At 43.5% G+C, this 23628-nt stretch overlaps 1 protein-coding gene across 1 annotated transcript in view; it reads left to right on the plus strand.

The window, feature by feature from the left end:
- PDXK (pyridoxal kinase) overlaps positions 1 to 23628 on the plus strand; it is a 933402-nt gene that overhangs the window by 729077 nt on the left and 180697 nt on the right. The window contains exon 7 of the mRNA XM_044072247.1: positions 943 to 988. Within this exon, the coding sequence (XP_043928182.1) occupies positions 943 to 988 (46 nt within the window). The remainder of the gene's footprint in view (positions 1 to 942; positions 989 to 23628) is intronic.

The raw sequence follows: 23628 nt of genomic DNA on the forward strand, positions 1-23628 counted from the left end.
GCTTGCTGATTTTATCATATCTCCATCTGAACATCTTACTGTTAGATCTTAGATATGATGAGTAATACACATTACCTGTTCCAGTATGCTGGATTCCACCTTGTGGAGAGACCATGTGATTGTTAAAGAGTAAAGTATTTACACTGTGATGAAAACAAAAAAATGCCAAAGTTTAACTGACAGGTGGTACCATGTGCTTATTATATTGGTGAGCACAACCGTATGGCTTTGTTATTCTTCAAATGTTTACATCATTTCAGTTCACCCATTATTTTTCATGGCTTTATATACATACAATGGTTCATTTTTTCAGATGTTTTGTCATTTTTTACTCCTTACATGACAATATACTTCTGGAAATGATAATCTACTGTATAGTTACACCGATAAGTTGTGTCTGGCAAATTTGGTTCTGTGCATGCATACTTGTACTATTTTTGGGTCATTCAGTCTTGTGCATGCAGAATGCATGAATAGTTTTGTGCCTAGAAGGAATGCAAAGGATCAAGGAACTAAAATACTTAGAATGCTGAACACCAGAAATAGGAATGATACAGATTCTTAAAGAGGAAGCTGTTGAAAGTGCTTCAAACATAGGGAGCAGAAAGGAACTCCTGCTCTCAGCAACATGAGAGAATTTTCTTAACAGTGCAGAACATAATGGGTATTGGGGGCTGGTAGCCCTAGGGCAAATGTCTTAATCTTACTTTATTTTGTCATTATATGTACTGCAATTCAACATGCACTGGCCTCTATCGTTCCCCTCTTAAATCAACATTAATAGTACAAGAAAAGTCCAGTGTTGATTAACTGATTTTCTTGGAACAGATGGGAGAAGATATAGTTTTCTACCTATATTGATGCATCATTTTAACACCAAATTACCTCAAAACACTAACAGCATGCAACATAGTTATTGTTTTCTTTCTTTTTTTTTTCCAGATTGCTCACGGGTAGAACATTCAGCACTGAAAAGGAAGCTTTAGAGGCAAGTTCATATTCATTCTGTGATTTGTTAGCTGTAGTTGCAGATAACTGCTTTTTGCAGTTAAATAAATTTGAAATTGTACGCTGGCTGTTTAATGTAATGGATATGGCCCTGACTCACCCCAGATAACCCAGGTTGGGTTAGTGGTCTGGATAGGATGGCTGTAAGTGGCCAGTACTAGCTTGCCCATTCCAAGTGGAGGAAGCTGGTGAAGTTTTGTTGTGAGAACTGTACTTGGTGAAGGCCCAGAACTGTGACTTATGGTATAGATAAATTGTGAGCATGTGCCTGTCGAGACTGCACAGCCTTTGGTTGAGTGATTGGGTGTGACAAAGCATGCACTCACAGAGGCCTAGAGTAAAATGAATTGCTTTGTGCTTTCTGCACAATGGGGGGAAGTCTTGAGAATATTCAAGGGAAAAACATCCCACTTGAATATGGCTGAGGTCCCTGACTCTATGCCCCTTTTCTGGTGTCCCAGGAATGGTAGAGCTCAAGGGAATGAATGGGCCAAAACAGAATGGAGGCTTGATGGTCATGGGAGGAGACGTGTTGCAAAAGTTTATATATAAAAAAAAAGTTAGTAAACTTATTCTGTGAAAATGTTTTGTTATATCTGTTATCTTTTTATAAAATTGTATGTTTTACTATGTATTCTATTTGCATTTATTCTGTTAAATTGCTTACAGTAATTCTAATTTTTCCTATCTTCTTTATGAACCTTTAGTGCTTGTACCATACTTGGAGCTTTTCTCGTAAGGCCTCTGCTAAAAGGGGGCAACTTATGTCTTGACAGTCTATCCCAGTAAACAAATACTAACCAATCAGTTAGTCATTCTGTGATTTTCATTTAAATATGTCATATTTCAGTGTGAAGTATGCAAAGATGAATATGGAAATACATTTTGCTCAGTTAACCAGTTGTTACTAGGACTCTGTATTTGTTTTTATTCCTGTATTGTATGTCTGGCAGCAGCCTACTGCAGTGTAATAAAGCAGCGCTGTCTGTTAGGATACAGGTACGCAGTGCCCTTTACCCTCCACATTTTTTTTTCTTCTAAACTCTGTGTCTTATATCTAAATTAATGTTTCTGTATGAATTGCTAACTTATTCCAAGTGCATAGTCTGCCTTGTTTTTCATGTAAAATTGTGCTTTGATTTTTCAAGTTCCCTACATTGTTTTCATTGGGGGCCATCTGTTTTCTTCATCCTTTGACCAAGTGAGGAATGACAGTTTATGAAGTTAGCTCAGTGCTGCCATTTTCCATGGGACAATACTTATGAATTATTTTCTTTTGCTTCAGTTTAAACCTTTCTACTATGTCTTCTAAGTTTTAAAGAATATTGCCAAAACTTAATTCTAGGTATAAGCAAATGGAAGGTGAAGACCTTGTTTATAGGCTCTTCATAAGTATGTATACTGTAGATATTTGCATCATATTTACCTGTTATTAGATAAACACCTTGTAAAGTAGTACAGCTTGGATCTGGACCCGAGGAACAGAGCGTCTGTAAGGAAGACTCTTCTGTGTGATATCTTGGGCAGGATTCAGCAACACCTTCAGTTTGGCATACCAAATCTAGTAAAGAGAGAGAGTATCATCCATGGCACTAGTGTGATTCAAAAACAAAATGGCACATGCATTGGCTACATCATACTGCAAAATGAATGGCATACGAAGTAGCAACTCAGTACATGGTTTGTTTTACCAGTGCACTAAGCTTTTGTACAGCATTGCATGGCACTTAAGATGGCAGGGGGTAGGGTATGCAGTAGAGCAGCACTGTGCATTATACAGCATTTAATGAATACGTTCAAAGAGGAGAACCTATCTGAGAAACAGCACTTGAGAACAACAGGAGGCATCTAGGGAAAATAGGATTGATTGCTTAGAGAGTGAGGCACAGTGTAGGCATGCTATTTTAAATGGCACATTGTTTTGCAAGCTGTCTTTTCTTACAAGTAAGCATATGGGAAGGAAGGCCTTGTTCACATACAAGAGGCCCAACTACCTTACTGCAGGGGTTTAATTTGAGAGCACTGTTTTTCAGAGATGGAATCAAACCAGGACCCCAGGCAGCCATGCTTGTTTTGCTTCACGGGCAAGTAGGTATGGCTGTATAGATACTGCTTTATAGCATAAATATCCAAGAATAGTGCATAGGGCACCCTTGGAGAGTATGTTGAGGGGGTGTACAAAATGGCAGCACTGAGCACCCTACACTAATATTGTGCTTGCATGCTTAGGCTTTTGGAAGCAGTCTGCTCAGTGTCTGTTTTGTGCAGACAACATCTGCATGAAGTGTGTACCATTAATACTAGCTGTAGTATACCAGAAAGTTACTGAAGTGCATTATGCTCAGTTATACATCCCTTCATACTTGTGCTCATTTGCTTTTTTAGTTGGACTTCATGCTGTGTGACTAATGTCAATTTAGTGCAGAATCATTCCACTTTAGGGACCCCATTTAGCTTGTACTGCTGTCATTAACAGCCTAGCAGTTTGTATGTGAGGGGTAAGAGTGTTGCTGTGCTGCAGTAGCAGTGGCAGATATATTTTCTGCCATTACAGCTGTCTTATCTGTACTCAGTTTCGTTCGCTGTGCCTTCAGTTTTGTATTCCATTCCCTTATTCTTTGCTGAAGTTCTTGCACAGAGTCTGTCTGTAATGCCACATTGCCGGCATCCAGCAAGTTTGTTGATCTGTCCCCCCTGGCCTATTTGTTAATGTATTCCATCACTAGAATGAACAGCAATGGGCTCAGACCTGAACCCTAGTGCAGACTCACTGGGAGCACCTCGTACTTGAGTTATTGCCTGCACTAATTCTACCAATTTTTCTTGGACTTTGAACCACCACAAGACTGCCCAAATCAGCTTTCTTGTGACCTTTTCAGATGTTTTCTCCAAGTCAGTGAATGCCCAGTTGGACTCTTTCCTCACCTCTAGCTTCTTCTCAACTGCCAGTCTCACTGCAAGCATTGGGTCAGTGGTGCTGCATCCTGATTTGAATCCAAACTGCTCATCTCGCATCTTACTTTTTACTGCTATGTGTATTCATTTGTGAGTCACCTTCTCCAGAATTCTCATGCAGTGTGACAGGAATTTGATACCCTTTATATTGGCCACTGTTGTGAATTCCCCCTTTGTTCTTGAACACGTGCACTAGTATGCGTATTCTCCAGTCCTCTGGGATACACCTTTCTCTCCATACTGCTACGAGTACACTCAGGAGCCATTTCTCCTTCATCTCACCCGGCATCTTTATTGCATCTGCTGAGACCTCATCTGAGCCTTCTGGTTTCCCCGACTTCATTTTCCTTAGCACTGTTCTTCTTCTGTGGTGGACTCCTCCTCTTCTTTTATCATAGGCTATGTCTGGGGCAGTACAGCTTCTGTGGGGTTTTCTTCATTCAGAAGTTGCTGGATGTACTCCTTCCATCTGCCTTTGATGTCATGTGGACTGGTGAGTTGTCTTTGTCTTGGCCCATAATTGTGGACCAGACACTGCCCCTTTGCTACAAAGTATTGCATTCTGCTATGTATCATATTGAATACCACTACTACTGGTTCCGTCAGCTACTCCTCCACTTTGGAACAGGTATGTCTGTCAGTCCTACTGTGTTCCTTAAGTACTATCTTAGTACCATATCATGTAGCATGGTGCAAACCACTGTGATCTTGCTGCAGGTCTCCAGAACATACTACATTGCACTGCCAGATGTGTCCAGACAGTAGAAGTGGGCCTTCAGAAGTATGCCCGCACATTCAGTGAAGTCCTGCATCTGTGACTCTGTGGTGTTGTATGCCATCTTCAACATGGTGTGAGGCCTAGGGGTCATCAGCCATGGTTTTAAGGCATTACCTGCATCACCTGCAGCACACAGCAGTGGACACCATTGTAAGTGGTCTGCTACATATGTTCATGAGACCAGCATATTGAGGACTCTGAGGTTGTCATTTTATGGACCTGTCAACTAGGCGACACTGTGAAAAGTCACTCTTTATGAAACAATGCTGTAGTTTGCCCATGTGCCAGATGTGGGGATCCTGTTAACTGTTAACTGCCTGGATTATGCACAGACACATTGTATAAACACCCTATGCACAGCACGTTACCTGGCAGTTGATGGATTGAAAGCCTCTGTGGTTGGTATAGTGTCTGCCATGTCAAGCAAGTGAGACTTTGATAGCAATGTGGGTGCAGTTAAAAGCCCCAGCACCTCAGGGAATCAGGCTGTGTTGTAAAATACTTTAATGATGGTTTTCTCCTCTGCTATTTGTGGAAACTAAAAATGTTCCTCACCATGCTGCAACATTATGCCAAGGAATTTGTGTAGGAGACCAAATCCTGTGCAACTGCTAAGTTGTCCACTGTCAGACATTAAAGCATCCCCATAGCAAATTTGGTTAATGCTACACAAACTTTTGTGTCCACTGGAATATGCAGTCCATGCATCCCTCCTGATTCCACGTGAGGGTGTCACATCTACTGACTCCCATGTGGTGTCTCTGTCTCCACACATAGTGGTTGACAATGTCCTGGTTATGGAGGTGATGGTCTGCTTGCCACTGGTGGACCCTTCTCTATCTTGGTGGGTGACAACACAGCATTGTGGCCACTAACAAATGCTGCCTTGTTAATACTGATGCTGCTCTTAGCATCAAAATGTGAATCCTGGCATTCAGAATAAATGCTCACCAAGGCCAATCGGTTTAATTTTATATTGGTCTGCCATGTTTGATTTTTGTCATTTGCATATGTGATGGGTCTTCTTAGTATGGTGACACTCATTTGCATGTCATTAGGTAGCCATTAGTGTATGATACATTCTGGGCTATTTCTCCAGTGCCGTGCCATCACTGCATGTGCTTCTGAAGCACCCTCTCCCTGCTCACCATGCTGTTTTGCATAAAGTACTATGCTGTTTCCTTTTTTTCGGAATACCCCCCCCCCCCTTCTATTTGTTTGTGTTAGATAATTCACTCAGAGGTGATACTGGTATGCAGACTGGATGCTGAAAAGTACTTGATAAAGTTGGTTTCTTTCTTTTTGCGGTTTGTTATTGTCGATCGTTTAAGTGGGTAGATCCCATTTTCAGTGGAGGTATGGGCAGGAAAACTCCTTAACTTAACTGGCATAAACCTGAGAAAGTGTATACACCTGTAATCATATGGTTTTCAGCAAATGTGATATTTTTTGCAGAGAGTTGGCAAGGACTTTTTAAATGACTAAATATACTGTAGTGCTAACAAATGATAGTCATGAGAGCATTACATGTATGGTGTACAGTAATTTCATATTCACATGGAGGAAGCAATATTACATGAGTGAAGTAAACCATGTAGGATGCATGACAAAAAGAAGTGTAGAGAGGTTAGAAGTGATATAGGTAGAAAGATGAAATAATAATGGAAGAAAAGGAGCAGAGCTATGAAAATCAGAGAAAGTGGAAAGAGGTCAGGGGCAAAGTAGTGAAACAGAGATTGAGATATTTTATAAAGTTGAACTAAGTAGTGAGGGGAAAAGAAGAGGGGCGTAATACTGAGGATGTGTGGGAAAAGAAGATAGTAGGAATCTGGCTGTTCTTGATATTAGATACAACGCAGAAGGATTGTATGTAAACTAAACTAATACCTGTATTACAGCTAAGGACCATTTAGGGAGAAGGTGTGTTTATGCCTAAGCTTTAATAGATTTTTCTTTCAGATTTTTCAAACTTTGAGAGTGAAGTTATTCCACAGTTTTGCTGTATACATTGAAGAAAGTTAGTCATCATCATTATTTTTGATATGATCATTTTAGCATGCTGTTATGATTCAGATCGAGGGGTTCCTATTGACAGTACACCACTGCAGCATGATATTATGATTCAGATTGAGGGGTTCCCATTGATAGTACATTACTGTAGCATGATAATATGATTCAGATCGAGGGGTTCCTATTGATAGTGCACCACTGCAGCATGATATTATGATTCAGATTGAGGGTTTCCCATTGATAGTACATTACTGTAGCATGATATTATGATTCAGGTCGAGGGGTTCCTATTCATAGTGCATCACTGTAAGACTCTCCAATTGATAGGATAATTTTAGCATGATATTATGATTCGGATCGAGGGGTTCCCATTGATAGTGCATCACTGTAAGACTCTCCAAATGGCAGGACATTTGTTGGATATGTAAAGGATACAATGTTCCATTTTCACCTTATTAAAATTAAGGAAATTGATAAGTTGAACCAGTTCAGTCTTCTGAGAACCATGACAGTGGTAGATTTTGTTTGGAAAGTTCGACATCACGTTTTGCTGTTTTAGTATAGTTTTACTTAAGTCTGTTTAGATGTACAGTTTGCAGGTTGGTCAAAATGTAGCCAGGCTAGCATGAAGTTTGTAATCTGTCAAATAAGGGCAAACAGTAGTAATGCTTGTGTGATCTGTTAAGAAAGGCTTCCCTCTGTAAAGGAGTCTAAGCTTTTGGTTTGTTTTTTGATGACATTATTGATATAGAGGTTACATTTTAACTTGTGATTCATAATAGGTTCATAAGTAGGTACTAGGCTATCCGCCCAAAGGCATTTATAAGCCTAGCCGGAATGTGTTGCCTTTCGCCGCCCCCTTAGATTAGATGTTCTTCATGTTTCACTGTTGCAGTCATTACATTTGGGTAATTTGCTGGCAGGTTGCCCTCAGTCGGCCTGATTAACAAAGTCTTGGGTCTTGCGTCGGTTGCTGTCCCTTCTTCCATGACATCAGGTCGTCAGGGGTATAAGACATGCAGCCAATGCCATTACATCAGTCTTTCTTGCCTCTCGATGCCCGAAGCAGATGCAGTCCACAAGTGCCGGTCGGCCGACTCCTGAAATTTTTGTTTTCTAGTTTCAGATCCGAAGTCTTCAACTAAAAAGCTAAGTACCCCGTTGGGGAAACTTTTTCTTGCTCCTTACCGATGTCAGTAAAAGTTAATAATTGTATTACTTGTGGGAAGCAAATATCTCATAAGGATTTTCATTTGTACTGTATTGCTTGCCTAGGTCCTGACCAAGACGTACCTTGCTGTCGGTTCTGTGCTTTATTTAATCAAAGCACTATCCATCGTCGGTACATTTTTGCTTCTAAATATTTTGGCTCACGCTTTATTATCCAGAAATGACGTCGGTTAGCAATCCGACTACTGGAATACCTAAAAAACGCAAAGAAAAAGACAGAGACAGGCCGTCGAGGTCCAAAACTGCCGATGACGCTTCACCTAAGCCAGTCGCCAGTTCGCCGGTACTCAGTGAGGCACTTTCGCACTCTCTGATACCCGCTACTTCTGATTCGCAGGCCTCTACTGAGACCCATTCGGAGTCCGGTATGCCGCGAGATGCTTCATTATGGAACCCACAGATGTCTCTACCTTGGATAGGTCTGGAGATGCTGTGCAGGCACCGGCTTCTGAGGGTGTATTCAGGCCTACAAATTTGTATATTAAACCGATGCCATCTTCAATATTAAGTCAAAATCTCGTACTATGTCTAAAAAACTGATGCCTAGGCCATATGTGCAGGACCCTATGCCTAAAAAACAAATTATCAAAATGGCTGAAGATTTAGCTACTCTAATCAGGGGTAGCCATACCACCCCTTTCTAAGAGGCCTAGGCAAGAAATTGACTATGAATCTTCTGAAGAGGATTCTATTTCTTCTGACTCTTCTAATGAACAGGGATTATCAATACCTACTTATGAGGACTCTGATGCAGAGGATTCCAATCCTTCTGCTTCTCCCCCTGAGGATTTTTCTTTTGGGGAAACTTTACATACCTTAAGGGAACATTTCCACTGGGAAGGTCAGGATTTTTCTGAATCTAAAAAGAGGCTTAGGGATTTTCTTCTTCTTTCTCAGCATAGGCCTTTGGCTATACCTCCTGTTCTAAACATTGTTGATGATGTGTTTTCAGAATCTAGTATGGCTCCTGATTCTCTGCCTCCGGCTCCTTGTAAGCCAGACAGATACTACAGGGTTCCTGACTCCCACAAATTCCTTTTCAAAAATCCTGTTGCAGATCCTGAAACCATTCCTCAGGGCCCCAAGGGCATTAAGGCTTCTACTGCTAAAAATCCTACCCCTTCTGATAGAGATGCCAGGGTGCTGGATAGATGGGGTAAGAAGGTCTACACTTCTGCAACTTTGGCAATCAGGGCTTTAAACTGTCAATTCCATATGCTAAAATAGCAGCATATCATGGGACTGCTTAAACAGAAAATTATGTTGATTTCTGATTGTATGGAAAATAAAGATTTACACGATCTGTTGCATTCAGCGGAACAAGTTGGAAAACATACTTTGCAATGTAGTTTTGATTCTTTGGCGGCCTCTTGCAGGGCTGCTGTAACTGGTTCTGTGCTAAGGAGGCATGCTTGGCTCAAAGAGCAATCTCTGCCTGATCATGTTAAAGCAAAATTGTTGGATGCTCCTTTACAACAGGACCGTCTCTTTGGTAATAAGGCTAAAGAAGTTCTAAAAAAGATGGAAGATAAAGCTAAATCTATGCAAACTGTGAAAGATTTCTTACAAGTGCAACCTTCAAGATTTAGTAGGTACTGGCCTACTAAGAACTGGTCCTTTCCAGTTCCTTCGAGAGCCACTCAAGTCAAACCCAAACATTCCAAAGGCACCAGGTTTCAATCCCAAGGGACTTTCAGAACAAAGCAATGGGGTGCCTCCTCTTCCAAGTCTGGAAACAACAAGACACATCCCTATGGTAAGCAGCCTCAATGACTTCCCTCTACACTTACCAAGCACTTACCTTTTAGCCACCCCTTTGGGGGGAAAACTCGCTTTTCATGCAAAAAACTGGCAACTTATAACCCAGGACAAATGGGTTTTAAATATAGTATCCTAGGGATACAGATTTCATTTCCACACATTGCCAGCTCCAAATAGATGGCCAGACCTTCCCCCAAATCAGTGGGCAGAGGCCCAGAAACAAGTACTTTCCCTCGTGAGCATGGGGGCTATTCAACTAGTACCAGAAGAGGAAAAGAGACAAGTTTCTATTCAAGACTTTTCCTGGTACCCAGAAAAGACAAATCATGGCGTCCAATTCTGGACTTATCTACTCTAAACACCTTTCTGGACATTCCAAAATTCAAGATGCTGACTCTTCACCCATTACTTCCTATGCTAGGCAAAGATGCCTGGTTGTCAACTCTAGATTTAAAAGAGGCTTACCTGCATATCCCAATCAGGGAATCTTGCAGAAGATACCTCCGCTTCAAAGCAGGCTACTTGCATTACCAGATGTCCTTCAAGGATGCATCTGCAGTCCTAACATATGGGTTGTCCTGCCTCAGGCAGCCCTTCGGTCGGCCGGATTCCAAAGTCTGGGTTTGGCCTCGGCTGATGTCGCACTTCACCTGACGTCATAGCTGCTGTGGTATAAAGGCATCAGCCGACGCCATTTCCCTCAGTCTTTCTTGCCGCGCGGTGCCCGAAGCAGAAGCTGTTCGCAAGTGCCAGTCGGTCAGATCCAGAGATTTCTACTACCGAAGACTTCTAAAAAGCTAAGTACCCCGTTGGGGACTCTTTCTTGCCTCAGCCGATGTCAGACAAAGTAAATAATTGTTTAACTTGTGGGAAACAAATACCTCATAAAGATTTCCACTCTTACTGCCTTCCTTGTTTAGGCCCAGACCACGACGTATCAGCTTGTCTAGCCTGTGCTTCCTTCAACCGACGGACGCTTAGACGTCGGTCAGAGTTTGCAGAGGAGTTTTTTGGTCCCGCTTTTGCATACAAAATGCCGTCGGAGACTCCGACTACACAATTAGCTAAAAAGCGCAAGGAAAAGGACCGACACTCGCGGTCCGCGGTTTCGGCTGAAACCACGGTTAGGCCAACCGCGAGTGTCTCGGTTTCAGCTGAAACCGAGTCCTCGGTTCTTCCTTCGGCCGAAAGCATGCCTCCGATAGCCGAGGCCTCACAGAGCATGGCTGAATCTGCTACTGAAATTACCCCTACAGAAGCAGGCACCCAGGATTTGTCAGATACTATTCCTTTAGACATATCTACCCCTGCACGTGGGGCTGCTAGACCCCCTGCATCTATGTCTATCAAGGCTTTTTCCAGGACTAAAGCAGCTAAATCTTCTAAGGCCTTACCTGCTAAAACTCCCTCACACAGGCCTACCTCTAGTTCCCAAATGCTCAGCCTGGCTGAGGATCTCATCTCTTTGATCAGGGGATCCCAACCTCACCCAGACAGGGCCTCTCAACCCCCTCCAGATAAGAGGCCTAGGACTGAACCCCCGGAACCTGTTTCTACAGACTATTCCTCGGATGACTCAGATATTTCAGACCCTCAGGAAGGCCCATATTCTCCTTATGAGGATTCTGATGCAGAAGACTCCATTCCTTCTGCTTCTCCTCCTGAAGAATTTTCTTTTGGGGAAACCTTACATGCTATGAGGGAACACTTTCAATGGCAGGGCCAAGATTTTTCAGACTCAAGGCTAAGGACTTTTTTACACTTACCACAGCATAGGCCTTTAGCCATTCCTCCAGTACTAACAGTTGTTGATGATGCATATAATGATGCCTGTACTGCCCCTGATTCTCTTCCTCCGGCCCCTGCCAAGCCTGACAGATATTACAGGGTCCCGGACACACACTACCATTTGTATAAGGCTCCTGTTGCAGATCCTGAAACCATTTCACAGGGCCCTAAAGCTGTGGCAGCTGCCTCTGCCAAAACCCTCTCCCCTCTGAAAGGGAATCTAGAGCATTAGAGAGATGGGGTAAAAAGGTTTATACTTCTGCTACTCTTTCGGCCAGGGCCTTAAACTGTCAATTTCACATGATTCAGTACCAGGAATTTTGTTAGACCAGCTAAATAAAAACTGTCCTCTCCTGAACCTATAGACCGCAAGTCCCTTCAGGATTTGGTACATAACTCTCAGCAGGTCAGTAACCATTTCTTAAAATGTGGCTATGATGCACTGGAGGCTTCCTTTAGATCAGCTATGACTGGAACAGTGATTCGAAGGCATGCCTGGTTAAAAGAACAATCCTTACCAGACCATGTTAAGTCAAAACTCCTAGATGCTCCTATGGAGAAACAAAGTTTGTTTGGCTCCCCTGAACAGGAGGTTCTAAAGAAGGTGGAAGAAAAAGCAAAATCTGTCCAAACAGTCAAGGATTTCTTACAGGTCCAACCTCCGAGGTTTGGCAGAAATTGGCCTTCAAAGAATTGGTCCTTTCCAGACACCTCCAGAGCACAGAGAGGCAGAAATAGACGCCCAAGAGGCAGAGGTCAATCCAGGGGTGCCTACAGGGGACGTCAGTGGCAGCCTACCAACCAGAGAAGTACTGCCACAGATTCAACTACAACCACTTCCACAGGACAGACACAATGACTTGGCTCTGATTCCGCCTACCAGGGAACAACTGGAAGCACCCTTGGGTGGAAAACTAGCCTTATTTTCCGACAACTGGCATTACATTACAGGAGACAAATGGACTTTACAAACAATAGACAAAGGCTACAGGTTTCACTTCCACACTCTACCAAAAAAGAGAGGAATGCCAAACCTATCACCAAGCCAAAAAACAGACGCTCTAAGACAAATCAACAACTTACTAAGGATGAGAGCTATAGAAAAGGTACCGCCTATGGAACAAGGCCAAGGATTTTACTCCAGGCTTTTCCTTGTACCAAGAAAAGAAAATCAATGGAGTCCTATTCTCGACCTGTCCACTCTGAACACATACCTCATTGTTCCAAAATTCAAAATGCTGACCCTCCAGCAACTTCTTCCCATGCTGGGCAAGGAGTCTTGGCTGGTGACTCTAGATCTCAAGGAGGCATACCTGCACGTACCTATACGACCAGATTGCAGAAGACACCTCAGATTTCTTGCAGGATCAGAGCATTATCAATTATCCGCATTGCCCTTTGGCTTATCTACTGCGCCCAGAGTATTCACGAAATGCCTGGCATCAGTAATTGCTCATTGCAGGCTTCAGGGAATTCAAATTTACCCATACCTGGACGACTGCCTAATACAAGCGAACAACAAGGCAAAATTAACAAAAGATTTGGAAAAGGTCATACAACTGTTGCAAGCCTTGGGATACACAGTCAACATGCAAAAGTCAAGACTAGTACCATCCCAAAGGATAACATTCTTGGGTGCAGAACTGGATACATCAACTCAGATGGCTTTTCTCACAGAAGAAAAACAAAAGCAACTACCAGTCTATTTCATGACATTAACAACACAAACCCAGCTTACTGCAAGGAAAGTCCTGCAAGCCCTGGGTTACATGGCATCCTGCATAATATTGATTCCGCATGCCAGGCTGCATATGAGAAAGTTGCAATGGTACCTAAGGAATGTATGGTCTCAACACAAGCACAGTCTAGAAGCCCAGATTCCAATAATTCCATGCCTGAAGCAAGAAGTCCTGTGGTGGGCTCAGGCCTGTCAGTTGAACAGAGGATTGCCTTTCCACAAACCTCATCCAAGCCAGACCATCACCACGGACGCCTCAGACCTAGGCTGGGGGCACACATGGTGGACAAGTGTATACAAGGCCTATGGACCCAAGACCAGCTGAATCTACACATAAATCAAAAGGAGATGCTGGCAGTGAAACATGCAATCCAGGCATTCAGACCATTCCTTCAACAAGGTCACCTGCTGATAAGGACGGACAATACCACAGTCATGTGGTACATCAACAAACAGGGAGTTACACACTCATATCCTCTATGCCGGATGGCAATGGACCTGTGGAATGTGGCCCTGAATCTCAACATTCAACTCCAGGCCAGATTTGTACCAGGAAAAGAAAATTTACTAGCAGACACCTTAAGCAGAACTACCACGGATGCTCACGAATGGATGCTGCATCCAGATATCTTCAAAACCATAACAAAGAAATGGGGACTACCAGAGATAGACCTGTTCGCCTCCCCACACAACCACCAATTGAAGAAATTCTGCACAAGAGCATACCACCCACTTGCTTGGAGGGTGGACTCCCTTTCCTTCAGCCGGAAAAACCTGACCGCATATGCATTCCCACCTCTTCCTTTGATGTACAAAGTCCTACTGAAGATCAAAGAGGATCAGCCAAGGGTAATCCTGATAGCTCCAGACTGGCCGAGGCAACATTGGTACCCGCTACTGAGAAGCATGTCTCGGACACACGCATGGTCTCTACCTCTATGTCCCTTACTTCTAACACAGAACAACTACAAGATCCTACATCCAAACTTGAAAACACTGCAGCTAGCTGCTTGGAATATTGCATAAAACAAAATAACCCAGATTTATCTCAGAGGGTTAAGGACATTATCCTGGAGGCTCGCAGACCCTCCACAAGGAAGACTTATTCAGCCAAATGGAAAAGATACCTCATTTGGAGTGCAGCAAAGGGAGAAAATGTCTCATTGGCAAACATAGCACACATCCTGGAATACTTAGCAGAACTGTTCCACAATGGCCTGTCCTACTCCTCCATTAAGATTCATGCATCAGCAATTTCAGCAGAATACAACATGGATCCTCCTGTCTTCTCTCATCCTCTACTCAGGCAGTTCTTGAGAGGAATCAAAATGTAAAGCCTCCAAGGAAACCACCTTTACCTACATGGGATCTCAACTTTGTGCTGGAAAAGTTAACACTTCCCCCTTTTGAACCAGCAGCAACAGCAGATTTACAGTTCTTGTCTTGGAAAACTGCTTTCCTGCTAGCAATCACTTCAGCAAGAAGGGTATCTGAATTACAGGCATTAATGGCAGTACAGCCCTTCCTTATCTTCCATCAGGATAGAGTGTCTCTGAGAACTAACCCTACCTTTATGCCAAAAGTGGTCTCCAGAGTATCATTGAACCAAGTGATTCATTTACCTACATTTTCTCCAACCCACAGAACAGGGGAAAGACTGCTACATACCTTGGATGTGCACAGACAATTACGCTACTATCTGGACAGAACTAAGACCAACAGAAAAACTGACCAGCTTCTGGTAGCATATGCAACAGGAATGCAAGGAAAAGCAATTTCAAAACAGACAATCTCAAAATGGATAGGAAATTGCATTCGATTTTGCTACTCTTTTCATGGAAAGACAACTCCTGAAAATATCAGACCTCATTCCACAAGAGCTACAGCCACCACTACAGCTTTCCTACGAGGAGTGGCTACCAAAGACATTTTAGAAGCTGCTACTTGGAGCTCCGTGCATACATTTGCCAAGCATTATAACCTTCCTTTATACTCCAGATCCCGAGCAGGTTTTGCAACTGCTGTGTTGCAAGGGATCTTGACTACATCTTTATCTTAGTGCCTCCTCCCCCAGTTTGGCTATGGTATTCTACCCATATGTTAGGACTGCAGATGCATCCTTGAAGGACATAGTACAGTTTTGTACCTACTATAAATGTAGATGTCCGATAGGTATGCATCTGCAGTCAGGATTACCCACCCTCCTTCCCCTCTGTGGTATTCCTAGGGTACTTACCCCTCTTTTAGCTAGCTGGGGGAATTTATTATGGTGTATTTGTTTTGTATATATGTATATATTTATATATATATATTTTTTTGCCTATCTACTGTTTGGAATTATTTGCATTTATCCAAATTTAGCCTTCCTAGAGGGCACCTGGCATCTGGGGCAAGAAACACTGAGGAAAATGGCGTCGGCTGATGCCTTTATACCACAGCAGCTATGACGTCGGGCGAAGTGCGACATCAGCCGAGGCCAGACCCAGACTTTGGAATCCAGCCGACCGAAGGGCTGCCTGAGGCAGGACAACCCATATGTTAGGACTGCAGATGCATACCTATCGGACATCTACATTTATGGTAGGTACAAAACTGTACTTTCTCTGCACTGCCCTTTGGCTTATCTACTGTGCCCATGGTCTTTACAAGGTGCCTGGCTCCAGTAATTGCATTTTGCAGGCAAAGAAATATTCAAATATATCCATACCTAGACGGTTGTCTAATTCAGGCAGAAAACAAGGACCTTCTTCTAAAACATCTGTCATTTGTAAAAAGGGTTCTAACTTGTCTAGGGTACACTATAAACGAAAATAAATCACAACTGGTACCCTCTCAGAAAATTACATTTCTGGGTGCAAGCTTGAATACAACTGCCCAGATGGCTTTCCTTACACCAGAAAAGCAAATTAATTTGGTGACTTACTTCAAACAGGTGGCCACAAAAACCCTGCTTTCTGCAAGGCAAATGCTGCAAGCCTTGGGGTTCATGGCCTCCTGCACTCTTCTAATTCCATATGCAAGACTGCATATGAGGAAACTTCAGTGGTACTTAAAATGTCTATGGAGTCAACATTGTCACAGCCTGGAAACAATGATTCCTATCATATCTTGCCTGCACCTAGAGTTCCTATGGTGGGCAGAGGCCTGCCACCAGAACAAGGGACTGCCATTCACACCACCCCCTGCCACCCAAACCCTAACTACAGACACATCAGACTATGCATGGGGTGTTCATCTGGCAGGGAAGTGCATTCAGGGAAAATGGAGCCCATATCAAATGCACCTTCATATAAATCAAAAAGAAATGCTAGCTGTACAGAATGCACTGACAACCTTCAAGGACTACCTACATCCAGGACAATTACTGATAAAGACGGACAACACCATGATTATGTGGTACATAAGCATACAGGGGAGTACACACTCCTATCCCCTCTGCAGACTAGCCATGACATTGTGGACCATGGCCTTGAGCAATCAAGTACAACTACAGGCTCAATTCCTGCCAGGAAAGCTGAATACTCTGGCAGACGAACTAAGCAGAAATCTCATGGACCCACACGAATGGAAACTGGAGCCATGGATTTTCAACATGTTGACACGCAAATGGGGGAGCTCAGACATAGTTCTGGGGTTGGACAAAGTTTGCACAAGAACTCATCACAAAAAAGCCTGGAAAGTGGATGCTCTGTCCTTCAGCTGGAAAAACCTATCAGTCTGTGCCTTTCTCCCTCTGCCTCTGCTTTCCAAAGTTCTACTAAAAGTCAAACAAAAATGATTTTGATTGCTCCAGACTGGCCTCGCCAGCACTGGTACCCACTCCTGCACAGTGTGTCACACATTTCACCATGGCACCTGCCTCAGACACCTTCCTTGCTGTCTCAGCAGAACAACCAAACTCTGCACCCTCAGCTCCAAACTTTGAGTCTTGCAGTGTGGCTGATCACCTAAATTCACCCTTAGCATCCCTCAGCAAACCTGTGATGGATGTCATTTTGGAGGTGAGAAGGCCTAGTATTAGAAAATCTTATGGTGACAAATGGAAAAGACTCTGTGCCTGGAATCAATTTCAGGGGATAAGCACAGCAGTGCCCAACATTCCTCAGATTTTGCAATACTTAACTGGGATGCTTCACAAGGGCCTGTCCTTTTCTTCCATAAAAATCCATGCCTCAGCCATTTCAGCTCATTACAACACAGAATCTCCCCTCTTCTCTCATCCTCTGCTAAAGCAGCATCTCAGAGGGGCCAAAAACCTAAGACCAACCAGGAGAGCTCCAACCCCTGCCTGGGACCTTACTTTTGTATTGGAGAAACTCACTCTCCCTCCTTTCGAGCCAGCTGCTACTGCAGACTTAAAATTTCTCTCTTGCAAAACAGCTTTCCTTTTAGCAGTCACTTCAGCTAGAAGGATTTCCGAATTACAGGTTCTTATGGCAGTGGAGCCTTTCATCATTTTTCATGCGGACAGGGTATCTCTCAGGACCAACCCATCCTTCGTGCCCAAGGTGGTATCCAGTGTGGCTCTTAATCAGACCATTCATTTGCCAACTTTCTTTCCCAATCCACAGAACAAGGGGGAGCAGATTCTGCATTCATTGGATGTACACAGACAACTTAGATTTTACTTAAACAGGACTGAATCTCAAAGAAAATCTGAACAACTGCTGGTAGCATTTGCTGCAGGGGCAGAGAAAAAGGCTATTTCAAAGCAAACCATTTCCAAATGGATAAGCCATTGTATTCGTTTCTGCTATAAGCACCATGGAAAAACTATCCCCCAGGGGATCAGATCCCATTCCACCAGGGCTGCATCTACTTCAACAGCCTTTCTCAGAGGTGTTCCTACCAGGGTATTCTAGAACTGCTACCTGGAGCTCAGTTCATACTTTCACCAAACATTACCATTTACCACTTTTCTCTAAATCCAGAGCTGGCTTTGCCACTGCTGTCTTGCAGGGCCTTATAGCTGGTCCTAATGATGTATAATTTCCTCCTCCCAACCATAGCTTTGGGAATCTACCCAAATGTAATGACTGCAACAGTGAAACACAAGGAACATAGTACAGTTGTGTACACTTACCATAAATGTAGATGTTTGAGTGTATTCACTGTTGCAGTCCTGGTTACCCTCCCTCCAGCCCCCTATTTTTCTCTGGCTATACCTCTACTTTCTTTTACTATGCTTAAAAGCCCTTTTGGTGTATTTGCTTTTGGTTGGAGGTATATTTTTGTGTTTTTAATTTTATTTGCACCCCATTTGGGGGGCACCTGACATCTGGGGCAAGACAAACTGATGTAATGGCGTCGGCTGCATGTTTTATACCCCTGACGACCTGATGTCATGGAAGAAGGGACAGCAACCGACGCAGGACCCAAGACTATGTTAATCATGCCGACTGAGGGCAACCTGCCAGCAGATTACCCAAATGTAATGACTGCAACAGTGAATACACTCGAGCATCTACATTTATGGTAAGTGTACACAATTGTACTTTCCCTGTGCCCCTGTCCAGCAGAGCCATTGAAGTGATCCCTGGGGTAAAATTTCTGTTTTCCATCCACTCGTCAAGGTTTCTCTTGAAAAGGGTTAGCGAGGAGCTCTGCCTAATGTAGATTGGAATCTTGATCCAGAGCATGGGAAGTCTCTGGGACAGGAATCTATCCCTCCAGCAATTCCTATTTATTGTTGTGGTGAGGTTTAGATCCCTGGAGCATGTGGCTCGAGAGGATATGGTTTTCTTTAGGTGGAGCATGTCCATCAATCCTGGGTTGGACAGGGCCTTGTATGTCAGGCAGAGATCACCAATGAGTAGGTGGTATGCAACCGAGTACAGCTGGAGTTTCTTCAGTCGAGTTGCATAGAGCATCTACTTGAGGCCAGTGATCCTCTTGGTGAGGTACTTCTGTGGGCTTTCCATTTGTTGCAGGTGTCGTGTAAGGTACATCCCAAATGGGGCATTGCACTCTATGATGGGTCTGATGATTGATGCATAGAGAGACCCAATGACCTCTTTCGATCTGGATGCAAACCCTTTTGTGATTAGGTGGGCCACATAGAAGGATTTTCTAAACACTTTGGCAATGTGATTATCAAAGGAGAGGTTGCTATCTACTTGGGTCCCCAGTTCCCTTATTACGTCTTCCGTATTTAGAGGGCTACCACCTATGTGGTAGTTTGTGGGTACTTTGTTTTTTCCAAAGGGGATGACTATGCACTTTTTGGCATTTAGCTTAAGACCATGGTTTTGACACCAGGTATCTGTCTCAGTGAGACCCTTTGGGAGGATGTCTGTGTCAGCCGGAGAGTCAATTATAGCCCCTAGTTTGCAGTCGTCTGCGAACTTGGTCAGCCATAGTCCTTCTATGCTTGCCTGTACCTCTGAGAAGTATATGCCAAACAGGAGGGGTCCTAGGACTGAGCCCTGAGGAACGCCACTTGTAACCGGTTTAGAGTCAGACCTAGCTCCCACAACTCTTACCATGTGGGTTCTGTCCATGAACCAGTTGGCAACCCATCTTGTGACGTAGGGGTTTATGTTCAGGCTGGTGAGCTTGTCTATAATACCTGAGTCGGGAATGATGTCGAAGGCCTTTGCAAGGTCTAGGTAGGCTGTGTGGACCACCTTTCCTCATCTATAGCCTTTGTAACTGTGTCAAAGAAGTCCACCAGGTTTAGGAGGCATGATCTGCCCGTAACAAAGCCGAACTGGGTAGGGTCCAGTGTTTGGAGGTTTCCAATGTCTCTGTTAATAAGATCCATGATGATGCGCTCCATAGCTTTACAGACCAAGCTAGTCAGGCTTATAGGGTGATAGTTCCCAGGGTTCGTTGTGACTCCACCTTTGTGGAGTGGAATAAGCATTGCTGTGCTCCACTCTGTGGGCATGTAGCCTGTGGAGAGGCTGAGTTTAAACAGTGTGTTTAGGTGAGGGGATAGTTCATCTTTGAGCTCGTGTAGGACGCAGCCTGGGACACCATCCAGTCCTGTTGATGCTGTGTTTTTGGCTTTGGAGAGGGCTGTTTTAACCTGAGTGTCTGTGATTTCAGTGGCACTAAATTCTTCTGGTATAGTTATGGGCCCTTTTGAGGGTGAGTGGGGGTTGAAGTTTGCATTGAACCTGTCTGCCAGGATGTTGGCTATATCGTCGGTTCAGTGTATTTTGTGCCATTCTGCACTAACTCCGAGCAGATCTGAGAATTGCCACTTAGATTCTTGACATAGCTAAAGAATGCCTTGTGGTTATCTTTGGAGTCCATGGCAAATTTTCTTTCGAAGCTAGCCTTGGATGATTTTATGAGGGAATGTAGTTTCTTGCTGGTATTGATCAGGGATGTCTTCCCTTCTTGGGATTTTACTCTTTTCTGTGCTAGTTTCCTTCTATTGTAGAGCTTGTTTATGGCAGGGGTCCATCAGACTGGTCTCCTTTTCTTGGAGGAGTGAGTCTTGGTTTTGTTTGGGATAACACGATCCATGCATTCTTGTAGGTGCCCGTAGAGTGCATTAGTAAAGGATTTTGCAGCTTGGACAGTGTTATCCTTTAGCATGGGGGCCTTTGAAACCTCCCACCTCGGTCTTATGTAACGTAAAGTTTGCTTTTGAAAAGTTTTTCACGGTGGTTTCTTTGACCGGGGGTGGTGGCGGAATGTGGATATCCAGACTGATTAGTTTATGGTCCCATCTAACCAGCGAGGGGTTGACCTCTGGTGTGGAACACCGGTCACCCATGTGGGTGATGACCAGGTCCAATATGTTGTCACCTCTGGTGGGGGTGTTGACCAGTTGATCCAGGGCATTTGAGTTTATAAAGTCTAGGAAATGCTGGGCAAGGGAGTTTGTACTTGAGTAGTTCTCCCAGTTAATGTTTGGGTAATTGAAATCACCCACTATCAGGGTGTTTGGTAGGACCTTTATGTTTCCCAGTGTTTCCAGGAATGCGGAGTGGGGGTCCTGGGACATGGTGGGTGACCTGTAGCAAGCTATAATTTGAATAGCAGTTTTGCCCATTGTTAGTTGCACCTGGATGATCTCAGAAGCATTGTGCTGTGCCACTAACCTGGAGGTGTGGGTATCCTTGATGAATATGGATACTCCCCCGCCTTTTGTATTTCGGTCCAGGTTTTGTGGCCGAAATGTATGGTATGAGTTGTAGCCTGGTAGTGCTGGGGTGCTCTCTGGAGCTTTAAACCAGGTTTCTGTTATGGCACATATATCGTTTTTTCTCCATACTGAAAAATGCCTCGAGTGCATGCATTTTTGACGTTTAGACTTCTGGCATTGAGTAGCATTACCCTCAGTTTTTGTTACTTGTACTATTTACGGTGGTGGGTTTGTCTTTTGAGCCTTGCCTAAAAAAAGCACTATGGGGTGGCAAGAGCCTTGGCCAGTACTCGAAAGCCTAAGGGTGACAGGTGTAAGCTATCTCTAGCGAAGCAGCATGGCTTGTCGAGCATGTCATCCCAGGCTGACAGACACTGGATCCCCTTTCAATGACACCAGAAGCTTAGCCAGTTGTTGAAATTGATAATTTTTTCTCTATACTGTGGTATCATTCTTGGTGAAGGCAGGATGCTACTCAAGGTCAGGGTCATACCGGCCTGGGCTACGTGATCAGAGAGCTCCTCCATGTCTCTTTTCATGTAGTCCAAGGAGGTACGGCACAGGTCATTCACACCAACATTGACAATGACAGAGTCATATGTGTACTTGGTCTGAAGAAGTTTGCTTAATCAGTAAACGAAAGCGCTAACCTTATTTTTGGACTTGGTGTGTTTTTTCTTTCTTTTTATCCAGTTTTTAGAGTTTGTTTTTTGGTTTGGTTACATACTTGTTCTGGAGTGACCTGAGTGCTTGTGTTATGTTGTGGATCTTGGCACCCGACAGGCGCTAACAGTAACCTTCTCCTTGTTCAGCCTAGTGAGTGGGACGTCAGTGTGCCTGACTATAGAGTCACCTATTACTAGTGTGTTGGGTATGTTATTTTGTCTTAAGGGCTGTGATTGTGTGGCACACTGATTTTGTGAAATATGTGTTTCATGGTTTGTGCTGAGGGGTGGAGGTTGCTTGGATGTGTGCTTTGGAGGTCTCTGTTGCTTCTGCAGATTTTTATTTAGAGCCTCCGAGTATGTTTTCGTGTATTTATGTGTTTTTTGCCGGTGCTGGTTTCATAGGTCTATGTGAGACTGGTGGTGTGATGCAAGTAATTCCCTTCTCCTCTTGAATGCCTGATTCAGTCTTGGCCTCCAGTTTGGCTGTATAATTGCATCTCTCGCATGTATTAGTGTTTGGTGGAAGGAGGAGAGGGTTGTCTGTGTACATGAGGCAATTGTAACATTGCCTCAAAATGCCCAGATTCACCATTTGGACCAGAGAGTACACCTGAAACTGCCCTTTGAACATGCCTGGATAGGTACAGTGAACTGTTTTACTGATTGGCTGGTAAGGTCGAATAGAGAGCCTTGTCCTCCCCTACAGTATAGGTGGGGGGGGGTCTTGTGCTAAGGTGTATTAGTGCTTGCTATGAGTTTTGAGCAAGTGCTGGTATGAGAAGTGAATGGTTTGAGTGTTTAAGTTGAAAGTTTGTCTAGTTCCAAGGGAAAAATTGAGGAGTAGACTTTGTGGTGCCAGGAATAGTTATACCCTAGCTAACCAGCGCTGCCCGGCAGGCAAAACCGCGCAAATGCGGGTTTTATAGCAGGGAAATGAAACAGATAGAAATTAGCCCAAAATGGCCAATAAACTACTAATTTCTGGGCTGAAACCACTCCTCCAGGGACAGATAGGCTGCTCAAAACTCCCTCTCTGACAGTGAGCAGAGAAACTTCCTTCTATCCAAGTAAGGTATGGGCAAACACAGAAACTTGTAACACAGCCCTGAATTCAACACTAATATGAAAACTGTACTATACTAGCTTAGAAAGGCGGGGAAACAAGTATATATTTTTTTTCAGAAAATAAAGCAGATACAATTAAAAAAAAACTTCAAATGCACAGAAATGGCTGTCACACTTGAGTATGTAGCCTACAACAGTTAAACAGGTAATTTAAACACAAAAACGACTTTGTTAAAATGCAGGCAGTAAAATAAGTACAGTATGTAGCTGAAACAAGCTCTTTAAATTACAGACACTCTAGAAAACAAAAAATATATACTTGTTTTCCCACCTTTCTAAGCTAGTATAGTCCAGTTTTCAGGTTAGTGCTGAATTCAGAGCTGTGTTATAATAATAATAATAATAATAATAACTAGAAAAATGGTGCTGCTTCATTACCCTTGTTTGGACAGTGGAAGTTGGAAGATATCTGAAAACTATTATGAAGTATGATAATGATTGTTTTATTTGTGAAAGCATTCATCTG

This window comes from Protopterus annectens, chromosome 5.part0 (assembly GCF_019279795.1).
Source record: "Protopterus annectens isolate FY-2018-M chromosome 5.part0, PAN1.0, whole genome shotgun sequence".
NCBI lineage: Eukaryota > Metazoa > Chordata > Ceratodontiformes > Protopteridae > Protopterus > Protopterus annectens.